Below are 19,162 nucleotides of genomic sequence, written 5' to 3'. Positions count from 1 at the left end.
TCATAACAAATAAAAGTTGAGTCGTACATTGACTCCTACACTTTAAATTTAAGCCTTTATAGTTGATTAAATAAAAGGTACATTATAAGTATGACGTAGTAAGTCGAACTTAGGTAGTAACACCAAACCAAGAAGGCAGAATAAACAACAGCCTGGAAATAGGTTAGATTAGATTAGGTTAAGTTAGGTAGGTACGTTCAATGTAATCACCAACAGAGCTACGAAACAACCCGCCGTTATTTAAGTGTAGTAAAACCTAACTTTTTAAAAGTCGAAAGTAAGATTAACAAACATCTTCTGTAATTATTATTTTTGATTGTTGTTGACAAACCTTAAACGATTCAAACCAAGTGAATAATCTACGAATCGCCTTTTGTAATTTTATACTCAATTGAGTTGCCAAATTTGTTCGAACATACATTATACAATTTGTATTTATTCAGTTTATGATATTTAACAACATAAAATTACCAAAAAAAAAAAAACCAATTTATTTCTGGCGCCAATAGATTAGATAAACCACAACACACGGAGGTGATAAAATTGATACTACACCCACAACTTAATTAAATTTAACAAATTCACGTCTTTTCTTCTTTTACTTTTGATTAGCTATTGTTGGGTTAGTCAGGGTAGTATTCTTTGAGCATTTGTAATTAACTCCCAAATGTCAACAATAACTCAAAATCTTTTTGACAGAACACAGCAAATGGCTTCGACAAAACATATTTATTTTGTTTCTTTTGTTACATCACAAACAGATTCACAATCTTTAGTTATCGCGCACGATCTTCAGGCTGAAGTGTTGACAACACATACAAGTTTATATTTCAGATAGTTATCATCAGAAGAACCAAAATGTTAAACCTGTCAACAGTAAGGCGCTTCACGGCCGGTTCTCTTATAATTCAAGAAAACAATTTTAACATAATCGACCAACACTTTCGTACATAATGCGTGTAATTGGAGCTGAACGCCGCCCCCATATGTGTGACAATACGTGGCTTACGTTACACAAGTCCAATTTATTGTTCCCCTTTACAAAACGATTGGTCTTTTAGTGATTTCAATTATTTCTCGCTTCTTTAGGGACGCGACGCATATTTGACGTCACAGAGGCATAATATGACGATATTATCTGTACTCTTACATAGTTTTTGTGATAAAACGAAAAATCAGTCAGAGTTCACAGAAGGTTTTACAAAAGGCACAATAGTGAATGAAGATGTAAAACTACACCAGTGGCGAGTATCGTCTTACTTTTCGTTTAAATAATAGACGAGCACCGATAAAGAGGGTATGACCGGCTTGACAGGATGAGAACAATATGACTTAAGACTTCCCTTCAGACTGAAGTCAAAATGTTTTTAAATAAAAAACAGAATAACTTATTATTAACTAAATTTATTAAAAATGTAAAACTGATAGAAGGGTTATTGAATTTTAATTTCGAAGCGCTAAACTGTAACTAGGGGTGATGACTATTAAATCAAACAGTTTACAGGAGGGCGAAGCCAGCCCTCGGCTGACTATCACACTGTCTCCCGTGGGATAACCCTCAAGCGCGGAGGACAGGAACCACTGTAAAAAATTCAAACATCCCCTAAAGATGCTGGTAGTCAAGATTTTATCACCCATTGTTCGCACCAACAAAGTGTTATTACCTGTCGAATATTTTCCCTGATCTGAAAAATGTGAACCAATTTTGATTGCTGATTTTGTGGTAAACACTCCACATTCAAAGTCGAATTCTCGCTTTTGTCACCTCAAAAACTGAACACATTCCATGGCTGTCAGCAAATTTATTGAATGGAGTAAGACGCGAGTAAATATTTCCATTCATGAGTTCAGAGGGCTTTATCGTAAAGACATATTGTGGGCGATTTGTCATTTTCATGTCAAACAAATTGTTCCCATTTGGCGAACCATTGCAAGGGTCATTATTTACCTGAGCCTTATTCATTTCTAAGAAGGGAGTGCTTCTGACCAAAGTGAGATTTAGTTGTAACACCAGATAATTGCAACTGCACTGATAAAATGATACCTGTTTGTTGGACTAATGCTTAGATTATTTTTTAGGTCCAGTTCTGCTGATAACAGAAATAACTGATATGTAATATAAATGGAATTCTGAAGAAAATTGTTAAACACGTAGAGATACTTAAAGTCCATTCAAAAATCAAAAAACCACCACCTGTTGTTTTAGGTTGGTAAAATTTAAAAAACCCTAGGTAGATATTTTTTCATTCTATGTTGGTAACTATAAATTATGACATTTACTTGATTCAAAATAAAATTCAATTACTTTGAATTTCGTTCATATTGTTTTATTAGCAGCACGTTTAATTTATTTATTGATTCTTATTATTTTTACTTAAACATGCCCAGAAAAACAAGACACTTAATAAACATTTAACCTCAAAATTACAAGTCTCACCAAATTTGACACTAAACAGCGTTGCCGATAGTAATTATCGAGGAAAATGCGACATTGGTGTTTTCTTTATTTTTGAATGGACTTTAGTAAATTTGTTGTCTTTGAATGTATTATAATTTTTTCGATTTTGCTCGATTAGAATTAGTGGTGTAGTTTGTCTGTGACCTGAAAGCTCGCTCCGGATGTGATGTCAAAGCGTTGAAGTCTGGTCCTCCTCACCTGTGCACTGAACAATTTCTATTCAAGCAGCTAAAAGCTCTTGAGCTTTTGTTCTTCTTTGCCGAGTTCAACGGTTATGTCCTTATGGGCGTTCTACACCTGATAGTCCCATCCGATTACCTTTTTATTACAGACAAGTCTTTTAACTTCCATGTGAAGTTTATTACATGCTACCCGATATGAGATTCAACTGAAAGTTTTTGCCATTGTAAAGAAAGCACCTTCCTAGGAAAAAGTCGTTGGATTTCACATTTGTGTCATATTACGTATTTCCGGATCGAAAATTCTCATGATTCCTGCTTCAATTTAGAACTTATTGCATTTAACTTTTCGATTAATCGGCGCTGGGCCAGGTAAAGTCATCACAGTTGGCAAAGAATTGAATCCGAAGCACACCTGGATAGAGGATGCGCGATTACTTCAGGCTACATTTCTAAAGAATTGACCTAACTCTAGTTATCCTCATTAGTTGGTTGGACGGGCCGGGACAAAAAGAGGATGGCGGCCCTTGCACACAACAGCAAGGGATGCAGCATTTTACGTTTAGGGATAATTTCGCTTCAATGATGCACATATGCTTATTGCACGACTAGGGCTGTACAAGATGCCCTTCATCCATCATAACTGTGACCACAACAATTCTCTTCTCGATAACACACGTCTTGTAACTCACAATTGCTACAAAACCAAAGTTTTGAACGCAGACCTAATTAGGAAATGGAAAGGTTTTGTGATTCCCAACAACGTGGGCACCCCTGCGGATAGAGTAATAAAATGGCGACGGAACGGCGCTCCGTTGTTAAAACGCTTCTGCCTTTGTGCCTTTGCGACTAAATACCGGATTATTTCTCTAAGCTTGTGCGGCACCTAAAAACGAGTCGATTTCGACTGGTAAAAACATTTTAAAATAGTGTATTCGTATGAGTCAGACAACTAAAAATTTTCTGACTCTTGAACTTTAGTCGGTGATGTTGTTCAGACGAGATGGACAATATTTTATCAACGAAAACAGGAGAGAGTCATGCCACTTACCCGACAGTTATCTAAAATCAATCGAACAAAACTGGAGTTATTATTTGTTTAAACTAGATTTTCTCAATTGTTTGTTTTAGCTTAGTCTCGGCTGTTTGACAAATGCGAACAAGTTTTTTGTAAAATGTAATCTGATTGTCGTTAGTATTGTGAGAGACATCAACGGCATGTCAAGAAGCAAAACCCTTTTGTGCTTAATCATATATCTCGAGTTTTAATAAACTAAAGGGAACTTCTTCGACGCACTTCGTCTTGAATGGCGCACCGCAAAAAGGTTATGATTAATTCAAAAGAAGGTGGCTTTAGAATATTCTTCCCACGATTTTTAAGTTGGTTTTCGAATCGGAGCAAGTGCTTTAAACAAAATGGATCGTACAGGTTTTCACTTGATTCATGTTTCCCTGAAGAACTTTTAAAATTTTAAATTATAATAATTTATCTTTCTAATAGTAACAATGAAATTTCACTTTTCATTCAGTCCTAATAAAAATAACAAATCCATTTATAAATTAACAGTACTTAGTACCTAAATATTCTGCCAAAATGTTCCATTCATAACCAGACTTTGATGCCATTTACATTCAGTGTACAGCTTTGTCCTCAGAGTTTTACGGTATTAGGATTATTTTTATATCTTTACCTGGTAATTCCAGTCATAAATTAGTCCCTGAGACAACTTCCGCAAAATTCGGTAAAATCTAATACTTCAAAGGTGCCGACTGTTGTCGTGTGCTTAATAATTCTGGTTTTTCCATAAACTTCACAGGCGGCTGCGTCGCCACTTCCGAACCCTTTGAACACCTCGTAGAAACTTACCTAAATGTCTGGATTTGCTCCCAACTGCATGTGCATCCACGATATGTTTTTCACCAACACCAATAACTTATTGGCAAATGATGCAAAAAACAGATAATCAAACGACATCAATTGAGATCAGTGCCGGCTGCAACCGCAAACAATGACCACTCCGATCGCTGAACAATGTCGAAGATTAGCTGATGGCTCTGTATGTCATATTGTTCTCTTCGTCCAACTGCCCCACCAAATGGCCGCAAACAAACCATTAGATAATTGATACGCGATTTTTATCAATCGGTGTTATCTAGTATCGCAGTTGCAAATGATCCTGATAACGTGAGGGGTTTATAAAACCCCGTTGCACAATGAAAAGGGGGTTAAAAATCGCTAATAATTTTTTACTAGCCGATGTGTTTCATCAGCTAACATTCCCACGGACAAGTGAAACAAATGACGCTCTGACATTATGGAGCATCCCTGATTAGCGCGGCGGATGGAGCGTCCGCAGGTACCATATGCGACGCCACCCCGTGAGAGTAGTTAGCATACTGTCATTAAGGGGATGATGATACCGATATTTCCAATTAGGTGGCAATCTGTTGATGCGTGGGAATGTGATGATACAAATTGTTGCGAGCCATCAATACTTTGTCAAACCAGCCCTGAGCTTTTAAACGTACGTCGCAGCTTGGCCTTACAAGGCCCATCAGGTCAAGTTCGATCAAATTCAAAGATTAAGAACTACCGGATTAGCACCTCGTGTCTTTGCTTAGCAATTCTTTTATAAACTGGTCTTGCTGAGGTTAACAAGTGATTGGGTGCAGGTTATTGCATTTCCGGTGTTTCCTCTCTGGACCACATGGCATCACTTCCACCCTCATTGCACGCGATCCCCGAGTCCCACGCATCGTGTCATCGTCGATATCACCCATGTTAAACCTGTCCAGGTGTGTATTAATAATCATCGTCCTGTTTTGGGCTTGTTTATTACTGTCAATTGAACTCAAAGTTGATTTGTTCTTGAGATTTTAATAAAAATGATTTATGAATTTTTAATTTAAAATTTCTGCGGGCTCGATATGTGCGTGTGGGTTCGCAAAAAAAATAATACTTAAGCATGTCGTATCGCAGAAAGTTTACTCTTCATATTTGGCGAATAATTTAATCATCTGGTTGATTTAGTTCAAGGGGTGCAATGAAAACGCGTACGGAATTTGGTTATTAATATTCAGAATATCATATCGGACCCCTAATACTCTCTGCACATGTTATTGCTCTTTATTAAAAATATTTTGGTATTGACGTTACTCACCTAGCGTCGGGGGTTGATATATGAAAAATTCTAGTCATTTAAATTGCAAAACAAATTAAGATGATTTGCAATTTGTATACGAATTCGAAAATAAACATTTCATTCAAGATGTGTATTACCACCTATTTGCTACAAAATTTGTTTAACAAGTGTTTGTAATTAAAGTTCAATAATTCTCTGCTCTTTCACATTTGTCTCTTCTCTTGATAAAGCCATGAGTATTAGACGCTGTCATACAATTAAAAAATACAATAATTGCTAATTTTGCGACCAATTGTAGGTAAGGGTTAGTTCTTTTCAATATGTTTCCAGCGTGGACCATCGTATAGCATAAAAATATGCAAAACGATGGTTCACCCTGTATATCGAGTGTTTATTTAAATTTATCCTCAAAGTAGGTGTTGAAGAGTCGATTGTGAATGCACCACGGATTACAGATCACGGATCAGCTGTTTAAATCTAACCTCACTTTTTGCGTTGTTTGTGTTTTTAGTTTGCAAACGGACAAGCGACTCTTCAACGCCAACTTTGAGGATACATTTAAATGAACACCCGATACTACTTTGGTCAAACAGATATTTCAGACTTAATATGTATTTGATAACCAATACTGATAAATAAATTACTATTATACACACCCCATATCATTTGTTCACCGTTTTGTAAATTGTTATCGTATAAAAAATATAACTACTAACAGACACAATAAAATTTGCCACTTATTAAAGGAGAGCAGACTTTCAATTTATAATAATCTCATGTTTTATCTACCAAAAAAAGGTGAGTAGAATCTCACGTACACGAGATAAGAAATTTTATTTTATTACGTCTCTTTCTTATTTTCTTAATGTGTACCATATATTACTTTTCAGCTTTGTCTGATCCCGTTGACAACAATTGACAGTATTAATAATGTATTAGCAAAACGATGATAAAATGTGCCAAAAGCGATACTGTATCGCGAAATCTAACATGACGAAATGATACAGGCCGTGTTGCAAGTTAATTTTTGGAATGTTTAGAGATAATAGAGCAAAGTCAAGTCTTTAGATAAGCCAGAAAGATTTCAGATTGCAGTAGCATGACTTTGTATTTTGTGTGAGAATGTTAGCTATGGCCATATTCAGCAATTATTTGAACACCAGTGAGTATTTTCAATGTTTTACTCCACCATAAGCAATAAGTAGTAGTTTAAGACTTAAGTCTTAAAATGTTCTGTAAAGTGTCTATAATTATGTATATTTCTATTTCGTGTAACTAATTAATAATCTCGTTAATAATCTCTGCCTATTTAGTCTAATTTTTACTGTTATCTTTTTTGTTGCATTTGTGCATTTATGTAATTAGATAAGAAACCTCTAAAGTTTAGCGCTTAGACACATTTTTTGACTAGTCATCAAATTTTGAACAATGTATTTAGTAAATACCTGTATAACAACAAAATGACATGGCAAAAAATGGCGTCCTCTATCGAAAAGCACAGGTAATATTTTGTAGACTTGCTCTTCAGATAAGAAGTGTACTTAAAATAGTCTGCCAACAATATTGATGGAGAAATAATTTTGTTAATTTTGTTCATTACAAAATTTTTTTTTGTCTTGACACATTAATTGCTATTTTTGAATTACAATTTCCATTCATAAATTTTTCCGCATTTTCATCGTTACTACTGTGTCAAAGTTATTCTTAAAACCGACTACTATCAACTTTGTTGAGAGCCCCCGCCTCTTTGTACTGTACGAACAAGGAAGGGTCGGGTGGCTAACGGAAGAGGGTAGGGCTTAAGGCATCCCTTGCTTGGGTAGGGACATTTTCGACCAATCCGGGTCACATAAGCGCTGCTGGCAAGTCAAAAAGGGATTCATTCATGTCGGTAAATCATCCAAAGGGTGAGCAAAAGCTTTTTAAAGTCTCTGAGTTATCAGTTAGGACGTCAGATCAGTCGCGGCAACTATAATTCAAAGTGTTTTTGTTTATTTATTGGTGGGTGCTAAACTAGACTTTCTTGTGATATGAGTGATATTCAAAGTACTGAAGGTGCAATGGTGCATCATCTTGAACCGCATCGTATGCAATTAAAACCTCAATCGCCGTCTTCATCCAGTAAGTTTCCCAGCAACAGCGCCGAACAGATGATATAAAAAAATTAAATGTACAATTACAAGTTGTTACATATTTGGTTGTTTTCGACTTTTTACATAAAATCTGATGTTTTTGTACTACAGTTGCAATTTGAATAAATTTAAATTATTGAATTCATAAAGTTATAACCATGTAAAAATTATACATTTAACGCAACTCCAAGAGTTTTACCAGCGTAATCATCGTACAAAAAGCAAGGACGCTGTTGTGTGTCATTGAGATATGTACTTATTTAGCTAATTAATTAATTCTACAGTGGAAATGTTGTAAAAAATGTATTTGTATAAATTCGTTTAATTATTTAAAAACAGAAATGTTTTATTTATTGAACTAGTTCTGTAGGAAAAATATAACTCCACTCGTTAATTTTTAAAATAATATAATACCTAATAATATGTACAATTTTCATCTTAATTTAATTTAATGAGTAATAATGAAAAATCCATTCTAAAGTAAACAGATGAAGATATGTTTTTCTACAACCATCACAGATCATAGGTTTTTCTATGTCCATTTGAATCCCCAAAGGCAGCGTTTCCGGTAAAGTGTATGGAAAGTATTGTCGATACTAATAGGTACAGAAAATATTACCGACATGTTATTCAGAATCGACATATAAAATTAGATTTAGCAACATATAATTAATTCACGGTCAATTTCAATAATTTTAAGCAAATTTCCACTTTTGAGACAGCATTTATTGTTTTACGATTTTATTTACTGAAATTTGTTTTCCTGATAATGGCTGATATCCTGTTTTCAATTATGAGTTTTATTATTAGCGTTTAGATAAATGATCGTATAAAAAAGTTGTACAAAACACGTGAAATACGTTTTGTTGAACTCGTAGACTTTCAGCACGAGCTTTAGCAAGAGAAATATGGCTACTTGCGTAAATAATTACATATTTTAAATTTTACTAAGTAAATTACATATTACTTTATTTAAAAAGAAAAATTTTCCAAACACAACTATTTCAGTTTTGTGTATGTTTTATAAATAAATAATTGTAAGAGAATGTTTTCATTGCGAATTTAAATTTAAACCCGGTCAAATTATTACTTATCTAAGGAATAGATTCACGAAACTCAGATATGTAATTTACAAATCGTTAACGGAACGGCAAATAACGTGCGATCAATTAAAAAAAAAATCGAGTTACCTGGATTGTGTTATTCTGGGGCTTTGATTGGTTCAAAACACCATTTTCGCCTACTCTGATTTTTACTTTATTTGATCGCACGGTACAATGCTTCAACAATATCAGTTGTCATAGTTTTGAATTTGCAATATCTTATCGAGCCTTACCGGGTCTCGTGAATAATCCTCTAATACTTTTTCAGTTTCACAAAAATCATCTTTTTAGTAGTTTAAATTAGAAACGTAGTGAATAAGTGGTATTATGTAAATATACCTATACAGATGTTCTCGAAATGCGTGTACAAAAAAAAAGTTCTGCAAACACTTATTTAAACAAGTCCTACAAACAGGAATTATTAATATGTACTGATAAACCGATCCACGTACTTTTCACGTTATTGATAAAAACTAGGAGTTTGTAATTTATGTTTGTTGAATCTAGAGACAATAAAGTTACAACTAACGTAACGGGATATGGTAAATTGCGCACACTGGTCAAATTTAACATTCTGGAACCTGAAGGGCCCTTTAAAATACAGGTAAATTGCGCACCAGTGGTGACGACGGGCGTTCGGTCATAGTAATTCTCGTTCAGGGCTACATAATGATCTTATTTTAACCGCTTGGGCTTTAACACTCCGAAATAAATATATGAGACTTATAAAAAAATATTTTTTGACATTAGGCGTTACACCTCAGGGTTCTGTAGGTAAATTGCGGTAACTTACAGTTTTTACATAATTGAATCTATGTAATTCAGAAGTAGAATTATTCTTATATAAATGAATGCATTCCTCTAAGAACAACTGCTTCTTTATTATTTTGCTACGTAGTTTTTTTTCTCAACATTGGCGCTTCTAATTTTTTTTTAGACGTTAGTCTGAAATGTAATAAGAACATTTACAAAATTAAAGATATTTGGATGTGCCGAGTAAAAGTTTTTACTGAAGTGATAGAATGAAATGCTTCACATGCGTTGGAAATGCGAGCAACACTTGAACGATGCTAATCCCTTGATTGCAGCTACCTGATCAAAATCCCTGAACAATTTTGACCATGTGCGCAATTTACATGCGTCCAACGTAACCTTTAGTTCAGATGCACAAAAGAAATTTTGTTTGTATTATCATTCAGAAAATTAAAAATATGTAACAATTATTTTTGTTCTAAGTTTAAACAAAGTGTAAAGAAAATATTCATGGAACAAGTAAAAACAATAAACAGTAACATTAATGAAATTTATAACTGATTCCAATGTCTTTCATCACTGATACCTATTAAAGAGCCCTTGCAATTTTCTGTTCTTAATTTATTATCTGCTATAATTTTAACAAATATAAAAAATATAAATTCTGTTTTGTAATAAACCTTTTTTCGAATTCTAATATTAAGCAAATTTCCAATATGGATTTATGTAATAACGTTTTAATTTGTTAACAAATAAAATGATAAATAACAAATTATGAAACAATCATTTAACAATAATACACTTTATATTTTAAGTCTTAATCATTTTTATTTGTTCGTTTATTTGTTCGTCAGTTTTACAAGTCACAGCATTTGCCTTGAAAATGTCTCTTTACTGGCTAGCCAGTAAATTTTACACCAGTGTGTCTTGCGATTCCAAAGCAACACGTGTAAAGGTCATACGATTTTTTTTCAAATATTGGAATTTTTAATAGTTTGTAAAACTGTTTACAAGTGTGAAACAAATAAAATATTTAACAATACACGCAAGCTAACGGGTTTTACTGGCTCCAGAAGGTGACTGGTTCGTCTTTGGCTCTCCAGTCATATTCTTCTGTCGCCAGTAACAACCCTTTTACCATGCTAGTAATGTTAAATACTCTAAAGTAGGTACAATTATTAATTAAAGTTATAAGAAGTAAAAATACCAGGATATGAATTTACATAATATTAGAACTATTTTACTATTACATATTTTTAATATGTAATTATTAATGTACACTGACGGACAAAAAAAATGTCGCCAAAATGTCTTTCATTATTTTTATTGTGTAAAACCATCTTGCAAGCCTTCACAATAATATGTCATAAGTGACATATATGGCAAGTGAGTTTCTGTCTAGACTTGTAATGGACCTCGCCTTGGTTAACCTCAAAATTAGAAGTATGATTTACATTAACGAAACATTAAATAAAGTGACAGTGCCGTCAAATGAGTGACGACAATTTTTTGTCCGACAGTGTACATCATCTAATTAATTATAATTTCCCATATAATAATTTTTTAAGCTTCTTTTTCTCAAAATTGAGAACATTTTTTAAATTAATTTTCCATTATTCACGACACGATATTCGATATACCTATTCGAATTTCTTGTATTGATATTATAGGTATTCCAGATATGGAATGTCGGATACTTAATAGTATAGGGATATTCCACTATTTGCCTATAGTATTTGTCTATCTTTAATTAAGTCTCTCTCAGTCATACATAGTAAATTACAATCTGAAATCAAAAGACTCTAAATCTCAAGGTTTAATTTTTCAATGATATTTTTTAAACTGAGATTTTATGTTTATGTTTCATATGTCATTATGAAACTTATTTTTGGCTATTACCCCGAATTCACTTTTATATCAAACCGGTACTATTACATTTCACCCTCCTTTCTAAATTACACGTTTATTATATCGTGCAGGAAACTGTTCATTTTACTCATACCGCATTTACTTCCGGTATTTGACACTACCCCCAACACACCTAAAGGCACTTGCGCTTTATGCTTTATTACTGTTATTAGGCGACACTCCATTATTCTTTCTTTCCACCCTAATCTCATTTTTTTTCAGGTCGAATCCTCGACATTCCTTGCAAGGTATGCGGTGACTTTTCCTCTGGAAAACACTACAACATCTTCGCTTGTGACGGCTGCGCCGGTTTCTTCAAACGGTCGATCCGAAGAAACCGCCAATACGTTTGCAAAGCTAAAGATGAAGGTGCTTGCATCATCGACAAAACGCACAGAAACCAGTGCAGAGCGTGCAGATTGAAAAAGTGCCAAAACGTCGGCATGAATAAGGATGGTAAGTGGGAGAATTGTTTACTTCACGTGCGTTTGATTTTGAATGTGAAAAGCCATCGACTTCAAGCTTCTGGAGTAGCCACTCACAGTGTGCTACTGTTGCAGAAATGGCTCGAAGAAATTAAAAGGCTCTTGAGGGAGAGTAACTTTTAACCTCAGGACTAGCACCAGGTGCAACAACATGAATTAAATAGCATGTGTGATTGTTGTTTTAACGCTTAATATGCCCACTTTAGGGGTAGTATTGTAGTAATATTTTGTTATTTCAGCGGTGCAACACGAACGAGGGCCACGGAACTCTACTTTAAGGCGACAGCAAATGTCAAATTACTACAATGAGGGCAGAGTGATGGTGTCGCCACCAGGAAGCGCTCTCAACCTCGCCGTACCCAAATATGAACCATCTATTATGGACCCTGCTGTTTCACTATTACCTCCAGTGGGATTCTTGTGCAATAACTTCTTGCCTCCTCCTCCACAGGTACCGTTGTTATTAACTCTGACCCTCAACACTTACTAACAATGATTTTTTTTAATCTAGATACCTCCGTTGCCTTTACCTCCAGTCTTCGTCCCACCAATGCTGAACCCATCTGCGATTTGTGAATCAGCCGCCCAACTTCTCTTTATGAACGTTCAATGGGTCAGAAGCATACCAGCGTTCACCTCTTTGCCACTCTCGGACCAACTCTTGCTCCTCGAAGAGAGCTGGCTTGACTTATTCCTATTAGGAGCAGCCCAATTCCTGCCACTCATCGATTTTAGCGTCCTCGTTCAAGCTTGCGGCGTCCTGCAACAAGAACCCCACCGAAGCGAGATCTTTTTGAAAGAAGTCAACGAGTTCCAAGAGACGCTGAAAAAAATTACTCAATTCCAGCTGGATCCTCACGAATTTGCCTGTTTGCGAGCTGTTGTTCTTTTCAAAACTTCATTCACTAAACCCACGTCATCTTCGTCGAACCAACAAAAAACGACGTCGGAGAGTGCGAAGATCAGCATCATTCAAGATGACGCCCAGATGAGGCTAAACAAGCATGTTTCCGCGACGTATCCCAAACAGCCGTTAAGATTTGGAAAAATTCTCTTGTTGGTTAGTTCGACGTTTAGAACTATTTCGGCTGGTACTGTCGAAGAGTTGTTTTTTAAAAAGGTCATCAGAGACACACCGATCGTGGCGATCATCTCTAATATGTACAAAAATCAGATTTTGGGGAACAATAATGCGTGACACAAGTTTTATTTTTTAAGTATGCAATATTTTAGTTGTAAAGAATGCACTGTGATGTAAATAGTTGATTAGATTTATAAAGTTGGTTGGTTCTCAGCTTTATTCGTTTTTGTACATAGACAATACTCCTTTGATGGCTTTATCAACATAGAACTGTACTAAACCACATAAATATTATAGAGATTTGTAAAAAACCTATTTTGAAAGAGCTGTTTTACTGAAAATAAAATTTTTAATAGTTTCACATGTGTTTTTATTACCAGAACAAATGTTTCTTACACTTTGTTTTTGAAGGTTGATGCTCAAAACAACACACTTCCTAATTATTTTAAAAATCGGTTTTAATTTTTACGTAAGTATTTTCAAGTATTTTTTTTGACAGATGTGCGAAAGACGGATTTGTACATGTCGCTGTCCATCACATACCCCTCTTAAATTTTATCCCCTGAAAGGGATTATGTAACAGCTAAGCGGTGGTTGACATTCAATAATTATTCAAATTATTGTTGGTCTTACGGCCCTTCGCCTGTCATGTGATTATGACGTCTATTCTTAAATATAGGGGTGAAACCACAATATGAAGTGGTGCATGGTATAGAATATTATAAATTATTTTTATCTGCGACCGTGCGATATATCCTATTTATCCCACTCTTTAGAGAAAGGGAAGCGACTAACTTTGCAGTACGGTCTGCAGTAATAAGTTTTTTACCGCACGCTATGCGTAAATAAAAAGAGAAAATAAGAAAATCAAAATTAAATTAGCAAACTTTCACAAAAGCGAAAATCTAAAATTTACTGAATATGTAGTTGCTAGTTGCTAAAATGCTAAGACATTTGAAAACAATCATTGTCTATTTTTGTTTTAAAATAAATTATTATTCAAACAGAAACGTGTTGATTTTAAAATGCTGAGCGGTCGAAGATAATAGTATATTATGATACGAGTCTAATAAGAAGCATTTTGTAGCACGCACGGGTTTAGGGCACGACGAGCTTGCGAGGAATGCCTTGAAAGAGTAACTGCTACAAAACGCCTTATAAACGAGTTATCATACATTATTTTTTCTACTTTGCACCTTTTAAGCCAATTTTGAGTGAAATTTAACAATTTCCAAATTTGGGGAATTTTGTCGTGGTTAGCAACAAATGTATTATTTGGCAAATTTAAATTTCAATTGTTATTAACAAATTAAAAATGACCGAAGAGCGAAGATAATTTTGTATAGTATAATTCAGAATAAGTGGCATCGCGGTAGGCGTTGATTCTCTAAAGTGAGCTTTATGTTATGTCAAAAAATTTAGTAAACATGTGAAACCGTCATTACTTTATTCTGAGGTTATGTGTTACATAATTTTGACATGGTTTTCATCCACAGCAGAGATAACCCCCAGACAAATAATGCACTTTTCATAACTGAAACAAGGAAATTCCAAACACTTATAACAAGAAAATAAACACAAAACGATTCCAATGATAATATCAAGGTCAAATTAAAAGCGAAGGTTACCAACAGCATCGAAACTAGGGTATTATTAGCAAGGGTTTTGCTGCCAACGTAAATTTGAATTTCCAAAGCCTACCGCGATGCCACTTATTCTGAATTATAATATACATATTATATGTACTATCGCGGCCATCCAAAAGTGAACGTTTTTTTTAATAGTTTGATTTTTACTTTAAATCATAGGCGTCCTAAAATGTCAAAGTTTGACGCTAGCGATAAAAAAATTATTGAAACTATTTTTTTTTAAATGCCACATCTCACTCCGATTCAGACAGCTAGGGCTATTGCAAAGCAGAAGAAAATTGGTCGTTGGCTGCTGTGGCGAGAGAATTACATTGCAGTAAGACTTGGATCTTCAATATAAAGAGGGCAAGAAAATAGGCTTGAGAGGCCAATACGAATAGGTGGTGGAAAGATTTCTTTACTAAAGTTTACTTTCACCTTAATAATGTATTAATTACTTCTCAGCCTCATTTTTCTTAAACATTATTTATTACAACTTTTTATTATTAAAATAGTAACGCCTGCTGCACGAACGCCAATGAATACAGCCTGATTTAATCTAACGAAAAATACGGAAATTTTCGCAAGCTATCGTTCACTTTTGGATGGCCGCGATTGTACATCGCCGGAAATATCGGGTGTTCATTTAAAATTTATCTTCAAAATAGGCGTCGAAGAGAGATTGTGAACGCACCAGATCACGGATCAGCTGTTTAAATCTAACCTCACTTTTTGCGTTGTTTGTGTTTTTATTATATTATGCAGACTGACGAGTGGTGCGTTCACAATCGACTCTTCAACGCCAACTTTGAGGATAAATTTTAAAAAACCGATACGAGATTAGGATTAGTCTAACTACCCAAGACACGTTTAATGTAACGATTAATGTTTACAACAATCGTATATCCCACGGAAACAACTTAATTAAAATTCGTTTTGTTTTGAAACTTATTTTGACTTTTCATTTTCATCATGCCAAGATCAGGAATGCCAGCTTTGAAAAAGTAAATTGCACTAGTTTGTTTCAAAACGCGAAATTCTATTACAGCACTGAAAATGGATTTTGTAATAGCTTTTGTACGGAACGCGCGGGATATTGCATTATTATCGCACTTACGTGATTGCACACACTTGTTGTACAAATTTGACATGCGTGCGATAACAATCTATATCGTACTTGTCGCGTAAATCACTACATAAATAACTACGAATCGATGCGTATTTCAGGTATGAAAAATGTGCGATGTTGATCTGAATGTCAGAATTTTAGGGTTAAAACGTCCAAATACCTGGCGGCTAATTTGTCAACATGTTCTCTAATAGTGGAAGTTAATACAGAGCTGAAGGTTTTGTCCTGGTAGATCAGAGACGCCGCCATTTGTTTGGTAACAGGACAATGCTCATTAGTGATGGCTTTTCTAGCCTTAGTTACCTGACATTACAGGCACAAAAGCCGGACTCAATCTTTTACAAAATCTTTTACTTCGCAAGTTCTTTTGCGACGTCCGAGTAGCCGGTATCGGATTAAACCGGACGATGGTTACTGTTTCTGACATCTTGAAAAGGAACTCATGACACGGCTGTTATCCATTCCCAAATAATAAAACATGTTTTCGATAGATGTATTTCGTGCATATAGGTACAAAAAAATATAAAAAGACCCAGCCATGGGACTGACTATTTCTCCACCACTCGACCGCCATAATAGACACTTAAAACCGCGCACTGAATGTTTTGCTTGTTGGTGATGGGCGCACACCACACAGGGAGCCGAGTGTTGCCACTGGCACTCGAGAGATGTGCGAGTGCTCCAACTTTTGCGGAAACGGAAGGGCCCGCATTGTTTATCTGGGCCGAAGATGAGTTCCCGTGAGAGTTGCAGTCGGCACAATTAGCACTCAACATTTTCCGGGATTTTGTGAGCACCAACGCGGCCACATCGCCGCGGCTTGAATACCCCTCGACTTCAATCTGTCTCTGAAAGACCCAAGTCTTGTATACACGTCGTAGTCGACGAACGACTCGGGGTCGCTCCATACTCGTTCGGCGAAGGCTGCAGCCCGGGGCCAAACTCGCGTCTCCAACGTGTCAACCTCCACTTGTTCCGACCACAAGCAGACCTCACCGCCCAGAGCTAGCTCCCGATAGGAGTTTGTAACCCAAGGCCTGTACTTGTAAAATGTCTGCCAAGGGGTGTAAGGGTCGCAGACGCCACGTTGCATGCTCGGCTTCCAAACACCGAAGCCGCAATCCAAGTACCAATGACCTACTGTGGAGTAGATGATTTTGTGTCCACGAACGAGGATGCTGTGAGGATTTCCGAGCCAGTGCTGCACAGTAACATTCACTTTCAATTGATCGACTTGTGAAGATTCAGTTAAAGGACTTGACCATATGATTACGTGATCAGGAAATTTTTGATTGTTGGCGCGTTTCAGACTATCCAACATTTGATTCGTATAATTACCCCAAAAATTCTTCATAGAATTGATAGAATTTGCTCGTTTTACTGCTTCCGTAGCCTTCCAACAAGTCAAATTGACTTCATCCGAGCCCACATGAAAGAGTTCTGTTTGTTCCGACAATTCGATTAAATCTCGATATATGTGCTCCAATACTCGGAAGACGTCTTCGTTGTCAGGGTTTAAGTGTCCATTGAAGACATCATCTTCTCCACAAATTACATATTTCTGGTCCCAATCATTTCGCATGGAATTCCAACCTGCATTGACATGACTAGGAGCGTCTATTTCCAACACAAGTCTGACTCCTCTAATGCGCGCATATTGCACCAAGTCCTTGATGTCTTCAGGAGTGTAGGTCATGTCAGGTCCATAAGCTCCGTAGTCAGCCAGTTGTTTTATTGTCGGCAGCACTATGGGAAAACTTACAGCGTCAGTTAAGTGCAAATGCAAGACATTCAGTTTTGACATTGCCATTCCATCGAGGACCTTCTTGAGTAAAGATATGGGAAAATAATTGCGCGCGGTGTCCACCATGACACCTCTATAAGGAAACTTCGGAGAGTCTTGCACACTAACATCGTGCAAAAGTTTCAATTCGTCAGAGACTTCATCGTACCAAATCAATTGCAAAAGAGTTTCTAGACCATGTCTCGCTCCAAAATAGTTATCTGCAAAAATCGTCGCGGTCAAAATATTATCTTTCTTGGTCGTCAAGCTGTAACTTTCATTTGTACTTAGTTTCAACCTGTCAGTGTTCGAATCAAAGAGGATTATATTTATTTTTAATTTAATTCCAGATGTGGACTGGTTTCCTGGTTTCAGAGATTCAAGGCTCTTTATAAATAAATTGGTAACGTTTTGCAACATTATTTTTACAGGACCTTGACCAAAGTGTTCGAATGAAATGTTTGTCTTGTCGACAACAGAAGCGTCTTTATTGGTAATTTGAAGACTAGTCGGTTTGGGCCATACAGCGGGTTGCGAGCATAACATGTTGCAACTGCTCAAGGAAATTCTCTCGTTGTTGCCAAGAAGAACTTTGACGCATTTTTGGTTTAGACATTTCCAGGTGTATCTTTGACCTGTGAAACTGCGGGAAATTTAAAAAAGTTGGGCGAAAATCAAAAAACTTACTCGTTTTCATAGTCGGCAGGAAAATTGGTCAAGAAGATGTTTTGGGCATGAAGTCTGCTATTGATGTTCGATAGATTATCAGTGTAACTTAACATTAGAAGAAAACCGCACAACATGAACATTACAAACAGAACTGAAGAACAAGCGTCGATGGTTTTCTTCGATTTAAAAGTTTCCATTGTGGACAACTGACACTTGTTGAGGTGGAGCGGGTAGGTTATGTGATTATTTGTCATCAACAATTCTGTGTAATATCAGGACCTGATAAGTTTTATCAGTTTATCAGAAATAAGTTTTACGATCGATGATAAAATTTGTGCTAGATCTCTCTAAACAAACAGGTGATAGAGAAAGTGAATCGGTCATATCAATTATCCCATCGTTTAAATGCATTATTTTCTGCACCGCAAATCAGTAACAAATTAAAACAAAGCCGGTGGAGGGTACTTCCAATATGGAAACATTCGAGAGGTACAGCTATATTATTTTAAAGAGGGTTGTCGCGCATTGTGGTGTGCTGAAAGTCTTTGATTGTTTGAAGGTAACAAAGCAGCAAATTTATTCGGTATGGATTTGGTAATCGAAGTCTCTATAGTCAATTGTCTGGTAAGAGAGCACTTGTATTAACCCTTATGGGACAGCTGATACAGTGAGTGGTTGCGAAAATCTAAATATTCACACAAGTAAGCGAAT

General features: G+C 35.8%; 2 protein-coding genes across 3 annotated transcripts; one reads left to right on the top strand and one right to left on the bottom strand.

Annotated features, from left to right (window-relative positions):
* The first annotated feature begins 6,743 nt into the window (after positions 1-6,743).
* tll (nuclear receptor subfamily 2 group E member tailless) lies at positions 6,744-13,600 on the top strand. Of its 2 annotated transcripts, none has more exons than XM_069053223.1 (4): positions 6,744-6,942; positions 11,899-12,132; positions 12,401-12,612; positions 12,673-13,600. In XM_069053223.1, the coding sequence occupies exons 1-4, from the start codon at positions 6,903-6,905 to the stop codon at positions 13,357-13,359; spliced, it is 1,173 nt and encodes a 390-aa protein (XP_068909324.1). In that variant the 5' UTR covers positions 6,744-6,902; the 3' UTR covers positions 13,360-13,600. The 2 variants fall into 2 exon arrangements, with proteins under 2 accessions (XP_068909324.1, XP_068909323.1); XM_069053222.1 differs by lacking the exon at positions 6,744-6,942 and adding an exon at positions 7,052-7,901.
* Positions 13,601-16,476: 2,876 nt separating this feature from the next.
* LOC138134866 (probable beta-hexosaminidase fdl) lies at positions 16,477-18,720 on the bottom strand. Its single transcript, XM_069053437.1, has 2 exons — positions 18,470-18,720; positions 16,477-18,425 (listed from the first exon to the last, which is right to left on the bottom strand). Exons 1-2 carry the CDS (start codon positions 18,703-18,705, stop codon positions 16,769-16,771), a joined length of 1,893 nt encoding a protein of 630 aa, XP_068909538.1. The 5' UTR covers positions 18,706-18,720; the 3' UTR covers positions 16,477-16,768.
* Between the last annotated feature and the right edge of the window lie 442 nt (positions 18,721-19,162).

Source organism: Tenebrio molitor, chromosome 7 (genome assembly GCF_963966145.1).
Source record: "Tenebrio molitor chromosome 7, icTenMoli1.1, whole genome shotgun sequence".
Taxonomy (NCBI): domain Eukaryota; kingdom Metazoa; phylum Arthropoda; class Insecta; order Coleoptera; family Tenebrionidae; genus Tenebrio; species Tenebrio molitor.
The sequence above is the reverse complement of the archived record's forward strand: the minus strand, read 5'-3'. Positions and strand labels throughout refer to the sequence as shown.